The sequence below is a fragment of the Sus scrofa genome, chromosome 1, assembly GCF_000003025.6.
Source record: "Sus scrofa isolate TJ Tabasco breed Duroc chromosome 1, Sscrofa11.1, whole genome shotgun sequence".
Taxonomy (NCBI): Eukaryota; Metazoa; Chordata; class Mammalia; order Artiodactyla; family Suidae; genus Sus; species Sus scrofa.
The window spans coordinates 128,100,405-128,124,965 of NC_010443.5; the positions used below are offsets into that span (position 1 = coordinate 128,100,405).

Consider the following 24,561-nt stretch of genomic DNA (forward strand, 5'->3'; position numbering starts at 1 on the left):
CTTCTTCAAAGAACTTAACACTGATGTTTTCTTGTGTATTTGCTTACTGTATCTTATTAGGCCAGAATATAAGTTCCTTGAGAAAGAAACCTTGTCTGTTTAGTTTACTGCTCTATTCATGGTAATATGAACAGTGACTGGAACAGGGTAGGCACTTCATCATTTTTGTTTGTCAGGGCTGCACCTGCGGCATGTGAAAGCTACCAGTCTAGGGGTTGAATCAGAGCTACAGCTGCTGGCCTAAGCCACAGCCATAGCAACATGGAATTCAAGCTTTGTCTACAACCTACCTACACCACAGCTCACAGCAATACCGGATCCTTAACCACTGAGCAAGGCCAGGGATCAAACCCAAATCCTCATGGATACTAGCTGAATTTGTTTCCACTGAGCCATATGGGAACTCCAAATATTTGTTGTAAAAAATAGCTCCAGGTATACCCATGTAGACAACAGCGTGATGGTCAAAAGACATATAATAATATACTTGGAATTTTGCTTAAGTCTTAATTTTTAAAAAATGTTGCACATTTTCATGACATTTTTTTCCCCTTTTTTACGGTCACCCCTGCGCCATATAGAAGTTCCCGGACTAGGGGTCAAATTAGAGCTGCAGTTGCAGACCTACATCACAGCCAAGCAATGCGAGATCTGAGTCAGTGCAGAAATGCCAGATCCTTAACCCACTGAGTGAGGCTAGGGATTGAACCCACATCCTCATGTACACTATGCTGGGTTCTTTTTTTTAGGGCTGCATGCATGGCATGTGGAAACTCCCAGGCTAGGAGTCGAATAGGAGCCACAGCTGCTGGCCTACACCACAGCCACAGCGATGCAGGATCTGAGCTGTGTTTGCAACCTAAACCACAGCTCACAGCAACACCAGATCCCCGACTCACTGAGTGAAGCAAGGGATCAAACCTGCATCCTCATGGATACTAGTTGGATTTGTTTCCTCTGTACTGTGACAGGAACTCCTTTGCTGGGTTCTTAACCCAGTGAGCAACAACGGGAACTCCATGACATGTATTAATTGGTTAGTCATCCCAAAATACTAGATGACCCTTATACAATATAATACTGAGTGCTGGGAAATGGGGACTGCAGCAGTGAACAAGACAGAAAAGGGCCCTCCCATCATGGAGCTTACACCTGAATGGAAGCCAAAACTGCCTGCTACTTAAATAAGGCTGAGAGGCATCACCTAACTTCGAAGTGATATTTACATATTTAGAACAGGGCTTCTCTGCATATGGGCTGCAACCTGCAGGCTTAGGGAGAAGGGGACAGGGGCCGGCCTGGAGGACCTGAAGCCTTACCAAGTGGTATCTGGTGTTGCCTCACAAAGTCCACTAGGTCTGGGGATCCCCCATCAGAGCAGCTAAGAAATGTCCCATGCCCGATTCGGTCTGGAAGCAGGTCCAGGAGTACTTGCGTTTCTTTTTCTTGGTTTGGAATCTCAAAAAACAAACAAACAAAACAAAAAACAAAAAAACAGGGAAAGACGTCATCAATAACCTCTTCCAATGGTCCCTAAAAGTACTTTATAGTCAGGTAATTTGTCCTTCTGAGAAGGTAATGCAGACATTCTGGAAAACTGAACCACTTACATTTTCCAGCTCTGTTTGCCTTTTAACTTCCCACTCATTTCCCAATACTCTTCTTCTTCTTCCTTTTTTTTGTCTTTTTAGGGCTGCACCTGTGGCATATGGCAGTTCCCAGGCTAGGGGGTCTAGTTGGAGCTATAGCCATTGGCCTATGCCAGAGCCACAGCAATGAGGGATCCGAGCCTCGTCTGCAACCTACACCACAGCTCACGGCAATGCCAGATCCTTAACCCACTGAGCGAGGCCAGGGATTGAACTCACAACTTCACGGTTCCTAGTCGGATTCGTTTCCACTGTGCCACGATGGGAACTCCTCCCAATATTCTTCTAAATCATCTCAATGATAATAATAATTATAGTCAATAGCCTTTTTACATACATTCTCTTTTTTTTTTTTTTTTTTTTTTTTTTTTTGCTTTTTAGGGCCGCACTTGTGGCATATGGAAGTTCCCAGGCTAGGGGCCGAGTTGGAGCTGTAGCTGCTAGCCACAGCCATAGCCACTCAGGATCCGAGCCACCTCTGCAACCTACATCACAGCTCACGGCAATACCAGATCCTTAACCTACTGATTGAGGGATCAAACCCGCATCCTCATGGATACTAGTTGGATTCATTTCTGCTGAGCCACAAGAGGAACTCCACATTCTCCATTAAACCACATAAGAATCACAGGAAGTATTAAAATGAAGAAATCAAAACTCAGAGAAAGCAATTTTCAAAAATAAAACCCCACAGCTCTTTATGCATATGTGTGTTCTGTCTTGTGTACATGTATTCATAAATGTTGGAAAAAGGTCTGGAAAAATACATATAAATATGAAACCATTAACAGGATCAATTCAGGAGCAGAACTGAAGGAGACCTTTAATTTTTTACTTCTACGTTATACTACTTTGCTACATTAGATTTTCTTCAGATACATATAACTTTTGTAGTTAAAAATACAAACCTCTTTGAGAGTTCCTGTCATGGATCAGTGGAAACAAATCTGACTAGCATCCATGAAGACACAGGTTCCATCCCTGGCCTCAGTCAGTGGGTTAAGGATCCAGCGCTGCTGTGAGCTGTGGTGTAGGTCGCAGACATGGCTTGGATCCCGTGCTGCTATGGCTATGGCATAGGCTGGTAGCTACAGCTCTGATTCGACCCCTAGCCTGGGAACCTCCAAATGCCTCAAGTGTGGCCCTATAAAGACAAAATAAACTTTTTTTTTTCTTTTTGGCCACACCCATGGCATGTCAAAGTTTCTAGACCAGGGATTGAACCTGAGCCACAGCAGTGACAACAAACCACAGCAGTGACAATGCTGAATCCTTAAGCACTAGGCCACCAGGAACCTCTAAAGCATTTATTTTTAAGGTTGTCCAAGCTCACAGAGCTAGCGAATGGTAAAGATCAGGGTGAAACCTGGCTCTGTCTGACTCTGGGGCCCAGGCTCCATCCACATAAAGTGTGGCCATGTTTATCCTGAAAAAGCTGGCTACATACATACCACAACCACCATGAACATGTCTAGCTGACATTTTCTAGACAGCCTAAAAGGCAAACGACTGTAACATGTTGAAGAGTGAAATGTTTCATAGCCAATGGACCAGTAAGAAAAGCAACAAAAACAAAGGTTAAGAATAGGTTCTGATGCTGTGCCCAAAGACCCAAAGTAACTGGCCACATGCTGGTTGTCCCATCATCCTGACCAGTGGCTTCAATCTGGCATCAATCAGTGAGGTCAACTAGAGGGTGTCCTATGAGTGAAGGATCTTTTCGATCAGAGCATGGAAACATGGATCTGAGATTTTACATTCTGCCACTAGATTACCGACTCTATGCTTGTAGACATGAGAAACACTCAGTATTGACAAGAAGGTCCAGTTTCTTTCCTCAATCTTTAAATCATGACCCCATCTAATACCCAAAATAATCATGAGAGGCAAGTACACCAATTATTTTTGCATTAAGGAAACAATTAAATTCAAACTCATTAATTATGTATACCTTTTTGTATGTTATAAAAAGAAAAAAAAAAGATTTCAATAGGTAGAAAGGATATCCATCTGTAAAATGCGGAAAAGAGCAGGAGGGTCCCTTGTTTGCCTCACCGGGCTGTGCCGATTAAGAAAGTGACTGTCAGAGTTACTGCTATGATGCAGTGGGTTAAGAATCTGACTGCAGTGTCTTGGGTCACTGCAGAAGTTTCATCCCTAGCTCAGCATAGTAGGTTAAAGGATCCGGCATTGCCATAGCTGTGCCTGGCCCGTGAACTTCCATATGCTGGAGGTAAGGCCATAAAATGAAGGAGAAAAAAGAAAAAGAAAGTGACTGTCCCCATGGAAATAGGATCACAAGAGACTACTACAAGCAACTATATGCCAATGAAATGAACGACTTAGAAGAAAAGGACAAATTCTTAGAAATATAGAATCTTCTAAGACTGAACCAAGGAAGACACAGAAAATATGAACAATCACAAATACTCAAACTAAAACTGTGATTTAAAAACTTCCAAAAAATAAAAGTCCAGGACCAGATGGCTTCATAGGCAAATTATATCAAACATTTAGAGAGGATTTAACACCTATCCTTCTGAAACTCTTTCAAAAAATTGCAGAGGGAGGAACACTCCCAAACTCATTCTATGAGTCCACCACCATCCTGATACCAAAAATAGATAAAGCAGCAAAAAACAAAATTACAGGCTAAGATCACTGATGAATATAGAGTCAAAAATCCTTACAGGGCTATAAAAAAAAATCCTTAGCAAAATACTAGCAAATCAAATCAAGCAATACATTAAAAGGATCAAACACAATGATCAACTGGGATTTATCCCAAGGATGCAAGGATTTTTCAATATTCGCAAATCAGTGTGATACACATTGAATAATAAAACCATATGATCATCTTAATAGATGCAGAAAAAGCTTTTGACAAAATCCAACACCTATTTATGATAAAAACCCTCCAGAAAGTGAGATAAAGAGAAATTATCTCAACATAATAAAGGCCATACATGACAAATCCACAGTGAACATCATTCTCAATGGTGAAAATCTGAATGCTTTCCTGCTAAGATCAGGAACAAGAGAAGGATGTCCATTCTCACTACTTTTATTCAATATAGTTTTACAAGTCCTAGCCATAGCAATCAGAGCAGAAAAATTCATAAAAGGAATCCAGGAAGTTCCTGTTGTGACTCAGCAGTAACAAACCTGACTAGTACCCATAAGGACTCAGGTTAGATCCCTGGCCTCGCTCAGTGGGTTAAGGATCTGGTTGCCATGAACTGTGATGTGGGTCACAGCCTCAGCTTGGATCCCTAGTTGCTGTGGCTGTGGTGTAGGCTGGAAGCTGCAGCTCTGATTTAACCCCTAGCCTAGGAACTTCCATATGCTGCAGGTGTGGCCCTAAAAAGATCAAACAAACAAACAAAAAACCCAGAAATCCAAATTGTAAAAGAAGAAATTAAACTGTCACTGTTAGCAGAAGATATGATAATACACACAGAAAATCTTAAAGATGCTATTAGAAAACAATTAGAGCTCAACAATGAATTTGGTAAAGTTGCAGGATACAAAATTAATACACAGAGATCTCTTGCATTTCTATACACTAACAAACAAAAGATCAGAAAGAGAAATTAAGGAAACACCCTCATTCCCCATCTCATCAAAAAGAATAAAATAACTAGGAATAAACCCACCTAAGGAGGCAAAAGGCCTGTACTCTGAAAACCATGACACTATTGAAAGAAATCAAAAATGACACAAACAGATGGAAAAAATACACCATGTTCTTGGATTGGAAGAATCAATATTGTCAAAATGACTGTACTACCCAAGGCAATCTACAGATTCAATGCAATCTCATTTTTCGCAGAACTACAACAAAAATTTTAAAATTTGTATGAGAGCACAAAAGACCCCAAATGGCCAAAGCAACCCGGAGAAAGAAAATGGATCTGGAGGAATCAGGTTCCCTGACTTCAGACTATACTACAAAGCTGTAGTCATCAACAGTACAGTCCTGGCACAAAAACAGAAATATAGCTCAATGGAACAGGAGAGAAAGCCCAGAAATAAACCCACACATATCTATGGTTAACTAATCTATGACAAAGGAGGCAAAAATGTACAATGGGGAAAAGAAGAGTTTCTTCAATAACTGGTGCAGGGGAAAATGGACAGCTACATGTAAAAGAATGAAATTAGAACCCTCCCTAACACCATACACAAAAATAAACTCAAAATGGATTAAAGACCTAAATGTAAGACCAGATACACACTCTGACATAAACCACAGCAGTATCTTTTTGGATCCACCTCTTAGAGTAAAGAAAATAAAAACAAAAATAAACAAATGGGTAGTTCCCCTGTGGTACAGTGGGTTAAGAATCTGCTGCAGGAGTTCCTATTGTGGCTCAGTGGGTTAAGAACCCGACATTGTCTCCGTGCGGATGCAAGTTCAATTCTGGCCTCACTCAATGGGTTACATATTCAGTGCTGCTGCAAGCTGCAGCATAGGTCACAGATACGGTTCAGATCCTATGTTGCTGTAGCTGTGGTGCAGGTCTCAGCTGCACCTCCGATTTGACCCCTAGCCTGAGAACTTCCATATGACAAAGGTGCGGCCATAAAAATTAAATAAATAAATAAATAAATAACAGAATTCAAATGCAGTGGCTCAGGTTGCTACGAAGGCATGGGTTTGATCCCCAGCCAGGCACAGTGGGTTAAAGTATCTGGTGTTGTCGCAGCTGCTCAGATTCAATCCATGGCCTAGGAAATTCCATATGCCACAGGTATGGCCATAAAAATTTAAAAAAAAAAAGGGGACCTAATTACACTTAGAAGCTTTTGCACAGTAAAGGAAAACATAAGCAAAGAAAACCATAAGCAAAACAAAAAGACAACCTACAGAATGGGAGACAATGATGGAATTTGCAAACAAAGCTACTGACAAGGGATTAATCTCCAAAATATACAAACAACTCATGCAGCTCAACATAAAAAAACAAAACAAAACACCCAACCAAAACCAAAAAATAAATAAAAAGGAGAAGACCTAAATAGACATTTCTCCAAAGAAGACATACAAATGGCCAAAAGACACATGAAAAGATCTTCAACACACTACTAATCATTAGATAAATGCAAATCAAAACTATAATGAGGTATCAACTTACACCAATCTGAATGGCCATCATCAACATGTCTACAAACAATAAATGACGGAGAGAGTGCAGAAAAAAGGGAGCCCTCCTACACTGTTGGTGGGAATGTACATTGGTACAACCACTAGGGAGAATATGGACTTTCCTCAAAAAAATAAAAATAGAACCACCACAGGATTCGGCAATCCCATTCCTAGGCATCTATCCAGAGAAAACTGGATACATGCACCCCAGGAGTTCCCATTGTGGAATGGTGGAAACAAATCTGACTAGGATCCATGAGGATGCAGGTTTGATCCCTGCCCTCGCTCAGTGGGTTAAGGATCCAGTGTTGCCATGAGCTGTGATGTAGGCTGTAGACGCAGCTTGGATCCCATGTCACTGTGGCTGTGGTGTAGGCCAGCAGCTACAGCTCTGATTCGACCCCTAGCCTGGGAACCTCCATGTGGCATGGGTGGAGCCCTAAAAGAACAAAAAAAAGATACATGAACCCCAATGTTCACTGCAGCACTATTTACAACAGCCAAAACATGGAAGCAACCTAAATGTCCATTGACAGAGGAATGGATAAAGAAGATGTGGTATATATACACAATGGACTACTACTCAGCCATAAAAAAGAATGAAATAATGCCATATGCAGCAACATGGATGTACCTAGAGATTATCATACTAAGTGAAGCAAGACAAAGACAAACATCACATGATATCACTAATATGTGAAATCTAAAAAAAAAAAATGATACAAATGAACTAATTTACAAAACAGAAACAGACTAATTACTTTGAAAACAAACTTATGGTTACCAAACAAGACAGGGAGGAGGATGAGAGGGATTGGGGTTTGGGATTGGCATAGGCACACTACTGTATATGGAATGGATGGTCAGCATAGGGAACTCTACTGAATTTTCTGTGATAACCAACCTATCTGGGAAAAGAATCTGAAAAAGAATGGATATGTGTATGTGTATAACCGAATCACTTGGTTATACAGCAGAAATTATCACAACATTGTAAATCAACTATCAATAAAACTTTAAAAGAAAAAAAAAGTAACTATCCTCCAGCCACTATCTGTGCATCATCTGTTACCGCGCTCAGGGTGCCAAGGAGCTGGGGCCCATGGGGGCACTTGAGCTTCTACTGAGCCTTCTAAAATGATAAGCTACATCCTTTCTTGTGGCTACATGTGATGTGTTCAGGTCCCTTCCCCTAGGAGGACAAGTGAGACAAACTCATGCTTCCCTCATTGTCAGCTTGCCGATAACAAGGCTGCTGATGCAAAGTGATGCGTTTTCTCCAGCAAGATGTCGTGAAGCTGTTTTAAGGACACACTGCAGGACAAGTCAACGACCAACCCCAGGAACTACAAAAACATAAAAACAGTAACACAAGGGACTAAAAGCAAGTCATGCCTTTATCATTACAATTTACACTTAAAAATATTTCCCCTTTCCTTCTCTAAAAATATTTGTCCAAGCCACATTTATTTTTGACCATTTACAAATGATTATTTGTCACTGTCATCTGCCCTCTCCCGCCTAATTCTACAATATGTGTTACCTCCGAAAGATGCAATGCCAACTTCAGACCTGATTTTTTAGCTTCTAAAAGAGGTTCCAAGAAGTCTTTTGCTTGTCCTGCCTTGAAGAAAAAGTTAAAATGAAGATGTATGACTCTGGGCAGACTGAAGAACTGTACCCAGTCTCAATAAACAAAGGAATAAAATAATGGCGGGGGAAAAATGGCAGATAGATTCATTTCCACATTTTGTTTATAAAGCACCTACAATATACTAGACACGTTAGGGAATTCGAAGCTAGCAGAGACATATTCCTTGCCTTTAAGAATCTTATGTAAAGTATCAGTGAACCTGAGGTCAATCAGCTAAGCTAGACATTAACAGTCACCATATATTATTTCTGGTATGATACCTAGATATCTAGAGCGAAGGAGAACTCACCTGATTCAGGAACTAGCATGATTAATAAAGAAAGATCCTATCAAATGGATAGATGAAACAAGGACAGAACTGTCCAGAAAGCAGTTTCATGGGACCCTCTAATTTAATGGTTTTCAACCATCGGCGATTCAGAGCCCCTCTCAACTGGGGCTTCTGTGAGATAATTAAGCCTTAGCCATAATTAAGCATTAATTAAGTCAGACATGGATTGTATATAATAAATTAATTTCTCTCCTATTTATGTAGAATAGCACTAGCTATGTACCATCTTTAGAAAAATTAAGAAAATGATATTTTTAGAAAAATTAAGAAAATAATCTTGTCATGCAAATCTTTTTTTTTTCCCCCATTTTTTTAAGAGGGCTTAATTCCTTCACAGAACCTTGGTTGTCAGCAGTTGCTGCAGAGTTTCTGCTCATCCAGGGCAAAATAGGGCTTCAGCCACACAGAGAGTCTGCTGGACCTCTGGAGAATGCAGGATGTTTTGAGTTAATCCTTATACCACATTTAGAAATAAAACGTATTTTGGAAAAGGAACTTACAGTAGGGTCTCCACTGAGGTCAAGGCCAAGAACTATTCCCTCTGTAGAAAGGAAGAACTCTTCTGCAAGTTTAACATTCTCCTTGGCTGCTGAAGGGCCACCTCTTCTGTCGATTGATATCAAATACCTTTAATGTAAGAAAAACACAATTGAAAATGAGTACTGGGAGTTCCTTTTGTAGCTCAGCGGTAAAAAACCCAACTAGGATCCATGAGGACTTGAGTTCTATCCCTGACCTTGCTCAGTGAGTTAAGGATCCAGCATTGCCATGAGCTGTGGTGCAGGTTGCAGACCTGGCTCAGATCCCACATTGCTGTACCCTAGGCTGGCGGCTACAGCTTCATTCGACCCCTAGCCTGGGAACTTCCATATGCCACAGGTGTGGCTCTAAAAAGAAAAAAAAGATAAAAGAAAAAAAATTTGTTGAAGAAACCAATCATTTGTCCTATCAAGTTTCACACAGTCTGATTTTGCTGATTGAATCCCTATGTTGCTAACATGTGTTCCTGTGCCTTGTATTTCCTATAAATTGGAAATTGGATCTAGTTTATAGGCTTAATCAGATCAGATTCAATATTGGGGCAGGATGAATTCAGAGGTAGTGGTGGTTCTTTCATCAGGAGGCTGAGATCTACTATTTAATTAAGGGTTACAAGATTGGTAATAGTCTAATTCTAACATGTATTCAGCAGCTGATAACAATTCATTCTTCATACATTAGCTGGATTCCTACAATGAATAATTTTCCTCGTAATAAATTTATGCTGTATAATTTTCCTTCAGCATTTATTAGTTTATCTATTTGCAAAATAAAGAAGTCACTCCAGCATATATTTCTTTACAAAACTTGGATCCACTATATATAAAGTGCAGTGTCTCTTTCTCCTCCACTTAACAATTTCCCCTGCCATTAAAAAATGTTAGAAAACAATATAAATCATATGACCACAATGTAATGTTGTTTTCTGTTTTTTTTTTGTTATAAATAACACAACAATGAAGACTCTTAACATTAATCAATCTATTTCCTTCATAAATATTCCTAGAGAGAATTACTGGATCAGAGAGGAAAATTACTTTTATAGATCTTAATACATATTGCTCTTTAGAGAGCTTTTATTAATTACACGTGCTCACCAGCAGTGTGTTAGTTCACAAACACTGGTTACTATTCTTTTTGGGGGGGAGGGGGGGCAGTGCCTACTGAAATGGCACTGTAATATTTCCTTTTAAAATTATATGATTAATGAAGTTAAATAGTTTTCTATACATTTATCAGTCATTTGTATGTCTTTCTTTCTGAATTCTCTTGTCTTTTGCCTGGTGTTTTTTACTGGGGTATTAGTCTAGTCAAGCTTTGAGCGATTTTATAGCCAGAATCTACACAGCTAGCTTTCTTCTTCTTCCTTCAAAGATTTACTGAGTCCTCATTACGTGCCACCTCTGTTCTAAGTACTGGAGCTGTAGCAGTGAATCAAAAGACATAGTCCCTGGCCTCACTGAATTTACACTCCAGAGGGTGAGTATGTACACACAAATAAAACAAGAAAATTTCTGTTTTGTTAAAAAGAGTGCCGTAAAGGGAGTTCTTGTGTGGCTCAGTGGGTTAAGAATCTGGCATTGTCACTGCTGTGGCTCTGGTCGCTGCTGTGGCAAGGGTTTGATCCCTGGTCCAGGGAACACTTGTGTGCCATGGATGCAGCCAAAAAAAAAAGAAAAAGAAAAAAGAAGAGTGCCATAAAGGAAATAAACAGAGTGACTAGAGGATTTGGGGAGGAACCTTAGATAAGGTGGTCAAGGAAGGCTCCTCTGAGGAAGTGAGAGCCCCACTGAGACCTGAATAGTGAGAAGCCAGCTGTGCAAGGCTAAGGTGGAAGTGTGTCTATGAAAAAGTAACAGGAAGTAAAAAGGTGTTGATGTCAGACAGTCCTGGCCTATTTGAGGAACAGAGGGCAGGCAGGTCAGTGTGAGACCCATGGCCAAGACAAGGCTGTTAAAACAAGAAAGGCTGGAGTTCCCGTTATGGCTCAGCAAGTAACAAACCCGACTAGTACCCATGAGGATTCGGGTTCCATCCTTGGCCTTGCTTGGTGGGTCAAGGATCCGGCATTGTCATGAGCTGTGGTGTAGGTCAAAGATGTCGCTCAGATCCACTGTTGCTGTGGCTGTGGCACAGGCCAGCAGCTGAGGCCCTGATTTAACCCCTAGGCTGGGAACTTCCATATGGTGCAGGTGTGGCTCTAAAAAAATAACAAAATAGGAGTTCCCGTCGTGGCACAGTGGTTAAGGAATCCGACTAGGAACCATGAGGTTGCAGGTTCGACCCCTGGCCTTGCTCAGTGGTTAAAGATCCGGTGTTGCCGTGAGCTGTGGTGTAGGTTGCAGACGCGGCTCAGATCCCAAGTTTCTGGGGCTCTGGCGTAAGCCGGTGGCTACAGCTCCACTTAGACCCCTAGCCTGGGAACTCCATATGCATGAGAGCGGCCCAATAAATGGCAAAAAGACAATAAATAAATAAATAAATAAATAAATAAATAAAAATAAAAAATAAAGCAAGCCATCCATGTGGAAACTTGCAGGTCACAATAAGAAATGTGGATTTAAGCTGAAGAGCCATGGGAAGCTATACTTCATTAGAGCAATAGGACTCAGACTTTATTGCCACATGAATAGATTCTTAACTTCAAATAACATGGTTCTTGATTCTGTTACTACTATAAGATAAAAACCAGGAGTTCCCACTGTGGTGCAGTGGGTTAAAGGATCCTGCATTGCCACAGCTGTGGCTCAGATTTGATCTGTCCAAGAACTTCCATACGCCACGGGTGTGGCCGAAAAAGTAAGAAAGAAAGAAAAAAAAAGGATAAAAATCAGTTATTGGTTGATTTATAAAAATCCATTATACCCATGATCAAAGTGTAAATTTTTCACATTACAGCTTGTTAAGTTGTGACCACAATGCTTCTTACCTAACATCAATGTCTACATTTTCCTGTTTGGACTGTTTTATACCCTCAAGTACAGATTCCACATAAGTCTTTTTAGTCATTCCTGGAAAGAACATAAAGAAAACATCTGTAAAGAGAAAATCAACTATTTCATCCTTCCACAGTAGCATCCCTAATACGAACAATCACATTTTCACTTTATGTGCAACAAGGGTATAGCAAAAGATGAGTTATGCATACATTTTAGTAAATGCCCTTTGTCTTTTAATAAAACTGAAAAAAAAATGAAGCAGTAGAAAATATTTTTTAAAAGACATAAAATACAAGCTAGTTTAAAAATTATTCCTCAATTCAACAGACACAAAACTACTCTAACTGCTATAAATTTTACTCTATTCTATTCTATTTGCTTTTTAGAGTCGCACCCGAGGCATATGGAGGTTCCCAGGCTAGGGGTTGTATCTGAGCTGTAGCCTCTGGCCTACACCACAGCCACAGCAATGTCAGAACTGAGCCGTGTCTGTGACCTACACCACAGCTCATGGCAACACCGGATCCTTAACCCACTGAACAAGGCCAGGGATCTAACCCATGTCCTCATGGATGCTAGTCAGATTCATTACCACTAAGCCATGACGGGAATGCCACTGCTATAAATTATAAATCCTTGTTCTAACAAAACAAGAATAACAAAAGGCATTTTCTAAGATATGTCCTTAAAAAGTGTCCCCAATTTTGTTCCCTATTAGCAGAATGTTTTCCTGCTGGTCCAGGGGAAAAAATCCTTTGCCCTCAGCCTAGCTCAGGCTCAGTGTTTCTTGCCCAGGGCACTGGAGATGTTGCTCCAAGTTCAGGTGCTCGAGTCCCCCTCTTCAGTGGGGCTCTGAAAAAGCATTTTCCAGAACACTAAAACCCTCACACACCCCAATTATAAAATGCTTACTTTTAGTGGAAAGTCTCTAGGAAAAAAACACAGAAAATTTTTATAAAGAAGAAAAATAAAGGCCTAGAATCCCACCACTCAGAGATAATCACTGTCTGTTTTTCAAAGTGAGTATGTATAGTTTGGAATAGATGAGATGCTACTAGATATATAGGCCTCCTGTTCATTTATTAAACACTAGTCTGAGCCTGTCTTCATGTCATTAAAGTGTCTTTGGGAGTATTTTTAGTGGTTGCCAAATATTCTATTAACCTTTACTTAACTACACTTCCATTGCTGCATACTTAAGTCATCATCCTCCTTTGAATCTCCATTTGAAGAGTCAACTAGACCTAATAATTGGCATGTTTCTTCTCGTCTTCCCTTTCACTATCATCACTAGCAAAACTTGGAATGGACCCTGCAGTTTAAAAATGTGAAATAAGAATCTTGGTCCATTTCAACACTTAATGTATTATATGGAATTTCAAAAATTTTACCCCCTGAATGAGGATGGGCTACAAGACGACCTAGTGGGGCCTTATTAGGTCAGAATGTGCTAAGAGGACCCAAGTTCACTATATATCTTGATGCTGCTCTTATGGAAAGAGGGTCCCAGAAAATTTCTCCAGACCACATCCCGATCTGCTCATCTCAACTACAGAGGTTTTACCACAACACAGATTGTTCCTGGCCTAAGATACCATCAGCCCCTGATAAGTGAATGAATAAACCTCCTTTCAGTGACTGTCATGAAATGTGATTCTGCATCCACTCAGTGGCATCATCTCACAAGTGCCTTGATGCAGGGAACAAGAATTAGCATCTATTTAAGATAATGCAACTAAAAGGAACAACTGTTCTTTTCTCAGAGTGAGGAAAACAAACAACAAATGAAATTTTTGCGGGCCTTTTTACTTCCCTTCAACAGATAATACCTGACCTGATTTTTAACTTAAGAATAACTCACTCCTTAAAAACATACACCATGACTATACATCAGAAGATCTGGGCCACTGACTCTACTTTTACAACAATGTAAAAATAAATACTTCATAGTCTCAACTTGCAAACACATGCATGATCAAAGCACAAGAGAAAAAAGATCTGAGAAGCACATTCTATCTGAAGCATTAAGAGATTTTTTAAATTATAGTTGATATACAATGTTCCAATGTCTGCTGTACAGCAAAGTGACTCAGTCATACATACATACATACATACACACACACACACATATTGCTTTTTACATTCTTTTCCATCATGGTCTATCCCAGGAGTTTGGATACAGTTCCAGTAGGACCTTGTGTTTATCTTTTCTCAATGTAATAGTTTGCATCTTTACCTGTAGCATTTTCTCCTCTGGGTGTGCTCCTTAGTTCCAGGTACTTGACACCATCATCTGCAAATTCTTTAATGACATCTTTTGTGACCTGATAATAAAGGGAATATACACAATATTGATAACATTAGTGTAAGGGTCCCAGTGAAAATGCCATGTGCTACAGCTTTATTTCATGTATTAACTTTGATTTACAAGGAGGGCTGGAAGTCTCCCATGTGGTTAAGATGCTTTGTCACACCCCCGGTGGAGGCTATGATAGAACTCTCACATTTCCAAAGCTCCCCTCACCATCCTCATTCTCCCATTAAATCCAAACCTGAACACCATCCACAGTTTTTGTCTCCTCTCCCCTTTAAAGCATTTATTTATTTCAGATTGATAAAACAGAGAAATGAGGCAAAACTACAACCAACACCTATGAGTCATAGTACTGGAAGGTTACATATGGAAGCAAGTGGCTAAAATGATGAGTTAGTACTGATGTACCATCTAAAGTCATGGCTTAAGGTTCTTATTCAAGTTATTTAAGGATAAATTGTATCTTTCAAGAATTCCCTCAGGCAGGGTTAAATCTCCCCCAGAAGCACTTAGGAAAATTCCTCTTCGGAAAATTCCTCTTCGGCAAAGAAAATGAGTGATAAATTTGAGTGAAACTGTATCCAATCTAGCATAAAACTCAAAAATTACTAAATGACCAAGATAAATGATATCTAAAAGCTGAAGGCCATCCATTCTAAAATACTCCAAATCTAGGAGAGAAAAGCACCAGATTGGAAATGCTGTGATAGCCAGCGCTAGTTAGTCCCTACAGCTGGTATCCTCCTCTTAACCTGCTCTGAGCACATGTGTATGGGCATGCAGGTAGAGGATCCTGGCTAAGGAACAAGGTGGGCTGGTTGTGCAGACAGTGCCTAGCTGGGTAGCACAACCTTGGTGGATTCATTGCAATCTGAGGTCTGGGCCTCATCTTTTTTCTTTACCCCATAGCCAAACTAGAATATGAAGATAACGGGTGGTTCAAATTCACGAGGAGGTCCAGAGAATCAGCCTCAGAGATTACACAACTCAGGACAACACAAAAGCATTCAAAATCTGTGACACCCCTGGATCAAGAAAGATGCCACTGCTTCCTTCACCATGGAGCATGACCCTGAAGCTGCCATGACAGCACGTGAGCCACTGCTATTCCAGTACCTCTATGTTGCTGCCACTGCTACCACCAGTATGGGCCTTGTCTTTGCAGGTTGAGGAACTTGCACGGTAGCACTGCTCCAGAACCTAGCAGACTCGGAGAGATCAACTCACCCTACCACAACTCACAGGAGACTAAGGCAGAAGCCCACTTGTAACGTGTGCTTTGACAACGAGGGTGAAAATGAGTGTGTGAAGTGATCTTATCTACTATCCAGGACACACACCCCCTTTTCCTGGTGGTGAGGCCCCTGTGAAGTCAAATAGAACAAGACAAGGCTGCTAGTAGGTATAGAATGAGAGCAATGGAAGATTTATCTAGGCCACAGTGAGGCCTGTGGAGTCATCTGTACCCCACGTCCAAGACCCTTAGTCAAGAGTCCACAACCTTGTCTATCAGAATCAGCCCTTTCTGCTCCACACAGCAACAGGTACTAAGGGCAACTCTTGGCTCTTTGGTCTTTCCTCACCTATGCTCTGGACTGAGAACATCTACTCAAGTTCCTTCTTCAGAGAGAGCACATCACAATTAGTTAAGTTTCCGCTTACTTCAAGGATGGTAAGACTGCCATCTTGTTTTTGTTGTTGTTATTGTTTGTTTTTAAATGGCCACACCTGCACCATACGGAAATTCCCAGGCTGTGGGTCAAATCAAAGCTGCAGCTGCTGGCCTACGCCACAGCAACACCAGATCTGAGCTGTATCTGCGACTTACACCACAGCTTGTGGCAACGCTGGATCCCTGAGTGAGGAAGCCAGGGACTGAACCCACATCCTCATGGACACTAGTCAGGTTCTTAACCCACTGAGTCACAGTGGGAACTCCAAGACTACACATCTTGAATCAGAAAGAACATGGGCTCTGGACTCAGTCAATTCTGCCACTTAACTCTCAGTGAGCGATGCTGAACAAGTTACACTTAACCCCTTTAAGCCTCAGGTTTTTTCATCTGCAGAAAGGGAATAATAAAAACACTCACCTCAGAAAGGAGTCTTGAGTATAGTGTCTGGCATATGCAATAGTTATTTCAATCCTGTCTCTTTGAGATTCTCTGAGATTCACCCAGTCAGCTTGACTGGACTGTTAAGTGACCCCGACACACTCAGTCCCACAATTTTACAATTTACAAATGTTTACAAACAATCCCTTGACATATACCCACACAGGGTTCATTTATTAAATGTAAATGTCAGTCATTTCACTCTCTGGGGCATCTCACTCTCATCCTCTGAACCACATACAGGTGTTTGTCTCAGGAGCATTAAGTCAAATGCTACAAAATCCTAATTCCTCACCTCATTTTAACAAAGCTTTTACCAACTTTGAAAGGAATGAAATAATGAGCACTGCATCAGTTTTTCTCTGTTATGCCCAACAACAGAAAGTGAGACAGAGGCCCCTGTGGTGGACATTCCTGGCAGGGTTCAGTGATATCTGCTGAATGGCCAGTTAGACAACACTCCCTCAGATTCCTATAAATCCCTGTGCATGTCTCTAACACAGAGCATACCTCATGATGTTGGATTTACCTGCTCTCCAACCTGACTATAGACCCCAAGGGGCAGGGCCAGGGTGATCTATCTCTATGTCTCCCTGGATTCAGCTGACAGTCTGGAACACTGTGGGCACTCAGTCAACTTTCGTTGAACTAAACATTTCAAGTTAACCCTCCTCCAAAAGGTAAGTCATCTATTTACTGCTTATCATGAGGATCCGTCTCAGCCAAGGAGGAAAATTCTTTCTTGACTGGTCAAACGTTACCTCTCCAGAAACACAGGTTACACTTCTTCCTTGGCATTTTGTCTAAGGGTTTAGAACACTGACAGAATTCAGCTTCTCTCCAATTACAGAGAGAACATTTAAAAATACCATCCTGAGTTCTCCATCGTGGCTCAGCAGTTAATGAACCCGACTAGCATCCATGAGGACAAGGGTTCGATCTGGCAGGTTAAGGATCAGGCGTTGGCGTGGGCTCTGATTGGACCCCTAGCCTGGGAACCTCCATGTGCCGCAGCGTGCGACCCTAAAATGACTAAATAAATAAATATGCCATCCTGGTCAGATCAATGATAGAGCCAGTCTTCCATACCAGACTCTAGAATCATAGAGCTTCAGATAAGAGGACACAGTGACATCCTCTAGTCCTTCAGCCTCAGAAGGAAGGTACAAGTTTTCCTAGGGACCAATCAGTCAATCTCTAAGCATCTCTTCAACCTCTTCATTCTCTATAAAGTCAACCAGGCAGTTCAAAACATCCCAAGCAATACAAGCAAAGCCTGTAGTCAAATATTTCACATGCTATGTTCCTATTAACCCAGCCCCCAGAAGTCAAAGTGCAGAGTTTTAACCACTAGACCACCAGGGAACTCTCATATGCTATATTATATAGGAAAATAGGACAAGATTTTCTCCTTCATATTGTCCACTACCTAACAGAAGATTTTGGTCTTGGTTCTTTCCTCCTATCTTTTACAATAAACATAATCTTTTGATATTAACTCTTAGTGTTACCAGGAAGTTGTTACCGGAATCCAGGTTCTTGTTTATGGAGTGGAAGAATGAACTTCGCATACAGGCAGCAAGCAAGCAAAAGTCTTTATTACAGGAAGGCAGATAGTTCCTAGCACACTGGGGCGGGGTGGGGGTGGGGGTGTGTGTGTGTGGAAGAGTCCCCCTTCTCTAATTCTAAGGAGGTTTTATCTCTTAAAGGCAAGGGTACCCGAGTTCCCATTGTGGCGCAGGGGAAAAGAATCCGACTAGGAACCATGATGTTGCAGGTTCAATCCCTGGCCTCGTTCAGTGGGTTAAGGATCTGGCATTCCTGTGAGCTGTGGTGTGGGTCACAGAGGCAGCTCGGAGCTAGCATTGCTGTGGCTGTGGTGTAGGCCGGCATCTGTAGCTCTGATTTGACCCCTAGCCTGGGAACCTCCATATGCCACGAAGTGCAGCCCTAAAAGGCAAAAAAAAAAAAAAAAAAAAAAAAAAAATACGGGTACCAGTGTGGGGTCCTGCTATCGGTTCTTCTTGCTAATGGCCTTACCCAGCACCTATATAGGGCCTGGTCCAATAAGGACTTAGAGTTAGGGCATGCTCCATAAGGTTTACGGTCCTTTTTGTTCTTCTTTCCCCTAGACTTAGAGTTGCCACTCGTTACATTCTTTTGCTAACAGTCAAATATATAAGCCAGGGGTTAATGTCCACCTTGAATAAAACAGACATACTTTGAATAGTTAATCTTCAAGCAAGGCCTGTTTCTCTTGATTTGTTTTTACAAATCTTCAACCATGGACATTAATCAGGGAATATATCAAAGCCCATGTTCCTACACTAACTACCTGAATTATAATTCTGCCTCATTAGGCAAATGACTTAGGCTGTTTTTTAAAAGAGTTGCCACAAAAAAAAGCAGAAAACACTTTTCATCAGATTCTTGATGACAGCAAAAAGCCAAGTACAACAACAGAAGAGTATCAATTACTTAATTTTTAAAGCAGTCTAAAAATTGCTTCCTTTCTCACCATTAGAATATCTTCAGGGCTGGTAGTAAGTTGATGAATAATTGGAAACATCTGGAAACATCTGCAAAATGAAAAGTTTTAACATACTTCAGTCATCAAAAACTTTTCTAAATTAAGAGATTTTGGCTAATAGTAATTACATATTTTTTAAAGAACTACAGAACAGGTTTTTCAAAAATTACGTTGACTTGGAAGGATAATCAAATGACTATAAATTAAATGTTATTTTAAGTGGGAAATAATAGTTCCCCTTCTCCACCCCACTCTTCCCAACCTGTACCCCAAGTGGTAGGAGCAAACAGGAGATAAAATCAACAAGCTTATATTTTCAAGTCTAAAGAATATTCCAATATAGCACAATTTCACAAAAAAATATAAATCACTAAGAATACTGTCAACAGTCTGACAGTTGGAAAAAATGCTGTATGCAAAGTTATACTCTCCATACCAGATGGCTACCCAATTCCTTTAATTACAAAAATCTAAATCCTTATATACTATTTACAATTTCAAAATAGAACTTGTCACAAGCTCCCCAAACTTACTCTTCTAAAGTTCTTTTCTTTCCCTTGTCAATCATAGTCATCTGATCATGGATTTTAAGACCTGGCTTCTTGGTTATTAATTTCTTTATGGTATTAGAACTAATGGATCCATTCAAGTGAGCATGAAGTTCCTAAAACAAGAGAATACAATCAGCGAAAACTTCTCAAATATTCACTAGACATAGAACATCATATCAGGTACTTGATGTTTGCAGTCTGTACAAGGCAAACTGCCTACTAGATGAAGCTATGTAACTTTCAAATTTTAGCAAGTTTACAGATTCTGCCTACACAATTTACTTTTCTTTTGTGAAAAGAAACAAAAGAGAAGTCATTAAAATTAACAACACTCTCGAATTCTACGGTTGAAATCTCACCACTTTAGGTAATTTTGAGTAAAAGGTTGTCTTCCATGACTGCTGTTCTTCTGCCTCCATCATGATTTTGCTGAACAGCAAAGGTCTTTCTCCAAACACTTATGCTTTGGTGTGAACAATACAGTGTATTTCAGTCATTAAGATTTGTGGTCTTCAATTTCCTTTAAATTGCTTTACTTCCACCCATCTTGATAAGATAAACTGTACATGTAGCTCTGAGCTCAGCTTCACCTATTTAAACAAATGTGAACATTTTTAGATGTTGACACAAAAACAAGCAGGTTAATTTACTGCTCTAAAGACAAAAGCTCCTCCAAAGGTAACTTAAGTGAGCCAACAATCTGAACTGGAAATAGGAATAGGCCTCAAGCTGGTAAGAGGTGTATTAAAATCTGAAATTTAATAGAGTATATTCCTTTACATATTAGCACTTTCTACAAAATTACTTCTTTAAAAATTCCTAAAAAACTATTTGGGGTCAAAAAGGTTTTTTTTTTTGGTTTTGCTTTTTAGGACTGCACACACAGCATATGGAAGTTCCCAGACAAGGGTTCAAATTGGAGCTGCACCTTCCAGCCTACACCACAGCCACAGCAACTTGGGATCTGAGCCTCATCTGCAATCTACACCACAGCTCTCTGCAACACCCGATCCTTAACCCACTGATCCAGGCCAGGGGTTGAACACACACTCTCATGGATACTAGTCAGATTCGTTACCACTGAGCCACAACAAAAACTCCAAAAAAATTTGCATTTTTGATTGGTTTAAAATATATAAAGGAAGAGGAGAGGCACTGGAGCCAGGTGGACTTAGGTTAATCCTTTTACCAGTTCTGCCCTTTAGTACTCATGTGGCCTTAGTCACTTAACCTCATGGCTTGTTTCCTTATTTGTGAAAACTGGATAAAAATGAAGAGCACTGTAAATCAACTACAATTTTAAAACATGCAGAGCACCTGTGAAGATTAATAAAGTAATTTAAGTGCCCCTCTTCTACGCACCCATATAATCCAGTGACGGCCTTTAACTCAGCACTTTATCATACTGTAGGTCAATCACTGACTGACTTGTCTTTCTCCCTCACCAGACTATATAAACTTCCTAAGAACAAGGACTAAGACTTACTCCACCTTCCTAGGAACTAGCACAGTGCCCAGCACATTGTACATAACAAATAAATTCTAATTTTCCTTCACCTCTGAAGGTGGCTTATAGATTAAGATTAAAATTCCAAATGAAATTTAGTGATTTTCAAAGTAGCCACCATGGAGTTCCCATCATAAACTGACTTATAAAGTAAATCAAAATATTCTCAAAATTATTCCTTAGAAACTGATTTTTGGAATTTCCTTTGTGGCTCAGTGGGTTAAGAACCGAACACAGTGTCCTTGAGGATGTGGGTTCCATCCCTGGCCTCGCTCAGTAGATTAAGGATCTGGGGTTGCCACAAGCTGCAGCCTAGGTTGCAGATGTGGCTCTGATCTGGTGTGGCTGTGGCATAGGCCTGCAGTTCCCACTCCAATTCCATCCCTGGCCCTGGAACGTCCATATTTCACAGGTGCAGCCATTAAAAAAAAAGAAAGAAAGAAAAAAGGAATTGATTTCTAAAGTTCATGTGGAAGACTTACTTGTGAAATTATCCAAAAAAAAAAAAAAGCTGAATCTCAGAAGAATACCCTATATGGGTGAAGGTGAGAGTAAAAGTTCTGGTGGGAGCAGAACTTGGTATGATCTTTTTGGAAAGCAATTTGGTATATATACCAACACACACACACACTTTTTGACCCAATAATTCTACTTTCAGGATTTATCCCATATCTAACAGGATATGTACAAATACACTTCTTGCAGCATTATTTATAATTGCAAAAAATTGGAAACAACCTAAATGTCCATCAGTAGAATAGTGGCTAAATTAATTATATATCCATCCAACTGAATATCTATGACTATATGGAAAGACTTCTACAATATAGTGTTATTTCCAAAAAGTAAGTTGCAAAATATATTGTTTAGAAAGATGATGTTTATAAACAAAGCGTGTGTGTACACACACTTTTATATATATATGTCCTTATTCCTAAAACAGACATGAAAGGAAACACAGAAAACTTACCACTAGAAAGTGGGTTGGAAGTGGCAAAGGTCAGGGGACAGAATTTTATTTTTATTTACCTTATATAGTTTTGCATAATTTGAAGGTTTTACAACTGATTACTTTTTGAAATAATTTAAAATTTTTAATTACTAATAAATTTAAATTCACTTATTAATAATTTAATAAATTAATTAAAACAATTAAAGATTTGTTGATAAGATAAATAACTTTTTAGTAAACCTTGTAAAATAGTTTTATTATTATGAGTTATGAGAGGGAAGAACTTTTATGTTTAGACAACAGAATGACAGCCTTAAAAAGTATTTAGGACATTTTACATAGCAGGCTAGTAACATATCTGACAGGTGGCTAACTTTTCATATACATTTTCAATCCTACTCTAGAATCCTAACCTTATTTTGTGGAACATTTCAAACCACCCTCGGACTGACCTTTAACTGGTTATGAGTAAATTTACTGACCCACCGGCTACAACGTTAACCTATGGAAATTTGAAAGCCATCAAAACCAGCACAATTTTTATACATTTAAAGAAGTCATTGTTTAACTGATCATTGCCTAAGGTACTGCTATTAATTCCATGGCCTGCCAAATTCAGTCTCCCTGGGCCGGGTTTTGGCAAGGGCCAGAAACAGCTGGAGTGGGAGTGAGGCACTGAATGGCACCACACTGAAATAAGATTTTCCTACATTTGTACTAATATTTCATCAAGTTAGAGCAGGGCCAGAACTAGGTCTCCTGTTCTCCTAGAGAATTTTTTTCCTTCCACCCCCAGCCCACAAGGGGAACTCAGAATAATAAAAACACTTGTTACTATTAGGCACTTAGTACGAGGCAGCCTTTCTCTGCTAAATGTCTTTGATGGTAATTTTACTTAATTCTCATAACAACCAATGAGGTATTACTACCCCACTTTATACAAGAAAAAACAGACTTTTTTAAATAAGCAGAAAATAATAAGGTATTCAAGTCACAAATTTTGCCCCACTTCTTTTTTTTTTTTTTTTTTTTTTTTGTCTTTTTGCTATTTCTTGGGCTGCTCCTGCGGCATATGGAGGTTCCCAGGCTAGGGGTCGAATCGGAGCTGTAGCCACCAGCCTACGCCAGAGCCACAGCAACACGGGATCCTAGCCGAGTCTGCAACCTACACCACAGCTCACAGCAACGCCGGATCGTTAACCCACTGAGCAAGGGCAGGGACCGAACCCGCAACTTCATGGTTCCTAGTCGGATTCGTTAACCACTGCGCCACGACGGGAACTCCCCACTTCTCTTTCTTCTTGAATCATTTTTCTTAGATCTGCTCTTAGATCTCCAAAAAAGCAGCATTTCTAACAATCATGTACATTTTACTACTTGTCATTTAAAATTCATTTCTACAGCACTATGTATATTTTTGTCAAGTTCTACAACTCTTTTTTCCCCCCTGTGACCTTCAATCAACACTGAGACACCCCACAAAGCAGCACAATCTCATTTTAGAGATGAATATCTGAAAACCCAGCAAGGCTCAGGGGAATCCTTCTCCCACTCCCTTCAGAGGTAATTCCAAACTCCTCAAGTGTTCTAGGAGACCCAGCCACCAGCTTTACAGAGAGAACAGAAGCCATCAGGCATGAACTCTCTCTGTTTCTCTCTGCCCTCCCTCACACTTAAACTTATCTTTATCTATACCCCTTCTTCCCTCATAAATCAGAGAAAGAAGATTTATTCTCCAGTCTCCAAGACTAATTTGTGCCCAGGACCCCATTACTTCCTATCTATTCCAGTTGTTCCTCCACTAGTTAATCTTCACTTTTCTGTTCCTCAATCTTTCTTTCCAACTGGCTAATTTCCCTCAGAGGACCACCATGCAAGCATAGTACCTGTTTCCACCTTAACATAAAAAAATTAAAACAAACTTTCTTTTATCCCACATTCCTTTCATTACTGCCCTCTTCCCTTCCAAACTAACTCCTTGAGCTGCCTCCATTTCCTTCTCCCATTCAGTGAATTATGCCCTTATTGCTCCACAGAAATTGCTCTCCTTAAAGTCATTACAAGCTCTTAAAACACCAAATCTAAATGACACAGTTCCAATATCCAAATCCAAATTATGTGGACTCCAAAACGCATGTCCTTCACCACTGTGCTACACTGCTTCAAGGTAACCATACTACAGTCATCTTAATTTCCTTCTCCATCTCAGCCCCTACAGTCAGTCACCAAATCCCAATTAATAAGTTACAAATGCCCTAAGTATCTTTGCAAGCGATTTCCTACTGGTGATGACTCCCAAACACCCAAATTAGAAACCTGATGATTATTTTA

At 40.1% G+C, this 24,561-nt stretch overlaps 1 protein-coding gene across 5 annotated transcripts in view; it reads right to left on the reverse strand.

Moving 5' to 3' along the window:
- Positions 1 to 24,561, reverse strand: part of ADAL (adenosine deaminase like) — a 36,270-nt gene that overhangs the window by 10,983 nt on the left and 726 nt on the right. For 2 of the 5 annotated variants that reach the window (XM_005659689.3, XM_013993098.2), the window contains exons 2-9: positions 20,131 to 20,361; positions 19,754 to 19,884; positions 19,209 to 19,269; positions 14,499 to 14,586; positions 12,253 to 12,334; positions 9,284 to 9,410; positions 8,342 to 8,422; positions 1,320 to 1,458 (exon numbers count right to left, since the gene is read on the reverse strand). In XM_005659689.3, coding sequence (XP_005659746.1) covers positions 1,320 to 1,458; positions 8,342 to 8,422; positions 9,284 to 9,410; positions 12,253 to 12,334; positions 14,499 to 14,586; positions 19,209 to 19,269; positions 19,754 to 19,884; positions 20,131 to 20,193 — 772 coding nt within the window. In that variant the 5' untranslated portion in view covers positions 20,194 to 20,361. Of the gene's footprint in view, positions 1 to 1,319; positions 1,459 to 8,341; positions 8,423 to 9,283; positions 9,411 to 12,252; positions 12,335 to 14,498; positions 14,587 to 19,208; positions 19,270 to 19,753; positions 19,885 to 20,130; positions 20,363 to 24,561 lie in introns of those variants that run through there. The other 3 variants (XM_013993099.1, XM_013993097.2, XM_013993096.2) reach the window with 3 other exon arrangements.